Source organism: Mizuhopecten yessoensis, unplaced genomic scaffold (genome assembly GCF_002113885.1).
Source record: "Mizuhopecten yessoensis strain PY_sf001 unplaced genomic scaffold, ASM211388v2 scaffold6129, whole genome shotgun sequence".
Classification (NCBI taxonomy): domain Eukaryota; kingdom Metazoa; phylum Mollusca; class Bivalvia; order Pectinida; family Pectinidae; genus Mizuhopecten; species Mizuhopecten yessoensis.
This window is the reverse complement of record NW_018406394.1, coordinates 112,073-115,022: the sequence shown is the minus strand read 5'-3', so window position 1 is coordinate 115,022 and position 2,950 is coordinate 112,073. Positions and strand designations below refer to the sequence as shown.

General features: G+C 34.4%; 1 protein-coding gene across 1 annotated transcript in view; it reads left to right on the top strand.

Annotated features, from left to right (window-relative positions):
- The first annotated feature begins 675 nt into the window (after positions 1-675).
- LOC110451524 overlaps positions 676-2,950 on the top strand; it is a 103,054-nt gene continuing 100,779 nt past the window's right edge. The window contains exon 1 of the mRNA XM_021499593.1: positions 676-1,127. Coding sequence (XP_021355268.1) covers positions 947-1,127 — 181 coding nt within the window. The 5' untranslated portion in view covers positions 676-946. The remainder of the gene's footprint in view (positions 1,128-2,950) is intronic.

The following is a 2,950-nucleotide window of genomic DNA, read 5'->3' as shown; positions in this document are numbered from 1 at the left end:
AGGCAAAGAAGAAATCGTGTGTCTTGTATTTTCTAACCTTATTTTTAGCTTTAATCAGGGAATTGGGATAAAGCGGGGTACATTATGATATAATAAGTATGGAAATTATCGAATGCAAATCAGAATAATACGGTTGATGCAATTAAATTTTGCATGAGTAGCGCAACAAGGCATTTTGTAATGTTTTCATGATCAAACATATTGTGTTTCAGATAGAGTCAGATTCTTATCTTAAAGAAATTGTTTGGGGAAAACCAGAAGCTTGTTGGGTATTCCGACCAGTTGACATTTCATTGAGAGTGTTTTCAAAGCTAATCAAATGGATTGACGTAAAGATATGTACATAAGATGTTATCGGAAATACTGAAGGCAAAGAGATCCATCTGAATTAATCGAATGCGCTTTTCGAGAGTCTGACAGAAATATCGGAAAATAGCATCTATATACCGCGCTGATTGCAATTGTAGATATAATTATGAAATGTGCATAATTTCGGACCGCCGATAGAGAGAAAAAATCCTGGACACTGCAAGTGGCACTCGAACAAAAATATCATCAGTGTTCAATGAATAGTGTTGTGAGTTCTGAGAACCTGAAGCCTGGGTGTGACGGAGCGGTGGCCGGTATTGATGTAATGGTATGAGAGAGATAGGGCGCATTGGTTGTGGTGCCGGTAGTAGAAGGGCGTACTCGGTTGGTGGTGTACAGCGCATATAGACACCTTCAGATGGGTATTGATCAGTCATAGTCGTGTCTTATAGATCACTGCAGAATATTGGACGATATACCAGCCTGGTTTGTTTTGCTTTGAAACACTTTGCTGACAACAGCCCATCGCTGTACTTTCATTTCCTTTAAATCTTTTCGTGATGCATTAGCAACTAAACACTGTTACTTTAACAGTTTTATTATTGTCAATGTTTGACAATTGACCGAGCATTTTGTTATGACTGATACCAAAGGATTTCATTTGAACATGCACCGTGACAAATTCCTCGACGAGATAAGGAATTTTAACACTTTGGAAACCCCAAAAAGAGCTTGGAAGCGCATAGGGGAAGGCCATGAGAAGAAGACCTTAACATTTCCTCAGCGGGACAGGATGGACCATACAACCACTGCAAGAGGTAAGGCTCAGTCGCATTCAAATAAATGTCTTATATTAATCAAATGTCACCTCAAAAATTGTCTTGTAGCAAATTAAAATTAAAATAGTATCTGACAACAAACAAAACATGTCGGACGTCACCAAGCATTTGACTTAGTGCGTAAACGTTTTGCGTTAAAGATTTTTTTTTATTAATAAATTCTAAAAGCAACTCAAAGTATTGTCTTCGAGAAAACAAAGAAGTTATATAAGGTTAAGCAAATCTCACGACAAATACAAACATCGTACATGCCTCAAATCAATTTTGATTGACAACACGCTAAAACACTACAAACCTCTATATTAAAGTACATATCTCTAATTCAAAGACTACGATTGCTCCAAATTAAGTTTAATGAGGCTATATACAATTGATTGTGGTGTATTAAAGTAGATTATTGGTCAGAGTGTTAAAACACTTCACGTTTTCGTTGTAAGTACACATTACTAAATTTTAATACAAAACAAAAATCAGCGAAGAGATCGAACGCTCTAGTTTTTTTTATTTAATGGAAAAAAAACACCCAAAAAAACTAGTTAAGCTGATATTTTTAGTATAAGATTTTCCTTTTTTAAAAGTAATTTTGTATTTTCAATTATGACATAGTAGATAAGCATTGTCCTGCACTGCAAACAAACTAGTATTTATTGTTGCAGTTCATTCAACTTTGATAGTATTAACTTACATAGCAACGTGTTAATACTCCATTTTGAGTATTACTTGATTAAATAATTAACAGAATAATTATATATCGTATACTGATGCACATAATTAAGACGTATTTGTTGATGTATTTGACTACTTTGGGTGACTTAATTGTCGAAAATATACCTTCTGCTAGGAGTTGAGTTTGTGAAATCAACAATGATAGTTTTTTCTAGTGTCTGAAAAGTTGTTCTCAATACATTCAAATTGGCGATTTAGTCTCCCCAGTAAGTCACGGGAAAACAAAGATTTCGCCAAATATCGAGTATTTATAGTATGATATTATACCGTACAGTTCTAAAAAGGGTACTTACTTACACTATGTAAAGACGGTTTTTATATCACTAGGATCTTGATGATTTTGAAAAAAAATTAAAAAAAAAAAATTAAAAAAAAAATAGTAAAAAGAAGCATTCAAGTGCATGTAAAGAAATGACAATAGTTGATTTTATTTTCAAAGTGAAAGTTAAATTATTTGTAGCTTTCATCAATGATTTCGATGATCATTATCAAAATATAAACTGAAGGGATGTGTAGAAAATCTGTACGGATGAACAACATGACAGCATCTTTCCTAAAATGATGAAAATGAATCAGTTGTTGAAAAATATCAAAATAATTATTTGAACAGAAGTGACAATTACGAGATCACTTTATAAAAATTGAAGATATAATTAAGTTTGAGCATCTATTTAAATTGCATCATCAATACCAATTACCCCATGCTACTACTATAAACTATGGATGCCGATTTCCTTGATTAGGAACTGATCCACATTAAAGAATCGTTCGGATGAAAACACATTAACTAATGCATAACAATATCTAAAGGCATGCTGAGGGAAACTGGTATCGAGGAGACATGTGGAATAGCTAAGTGTGACTCTGACGCACACGACCACCTGCCATACTGACAATACTTGGATTAGATAAGTGTGACTCTGACGTACACGACCACCTGCCATACTGACAATACTTGGAACAGTTAAGTGTGACTCTGAGGCACACGACCACCTGCCATACTGACAATACTTGGAATAGTTAAGTGTGACTCTGACGCACACGACCACCTGCCATACTGACAATACTTGGAATTG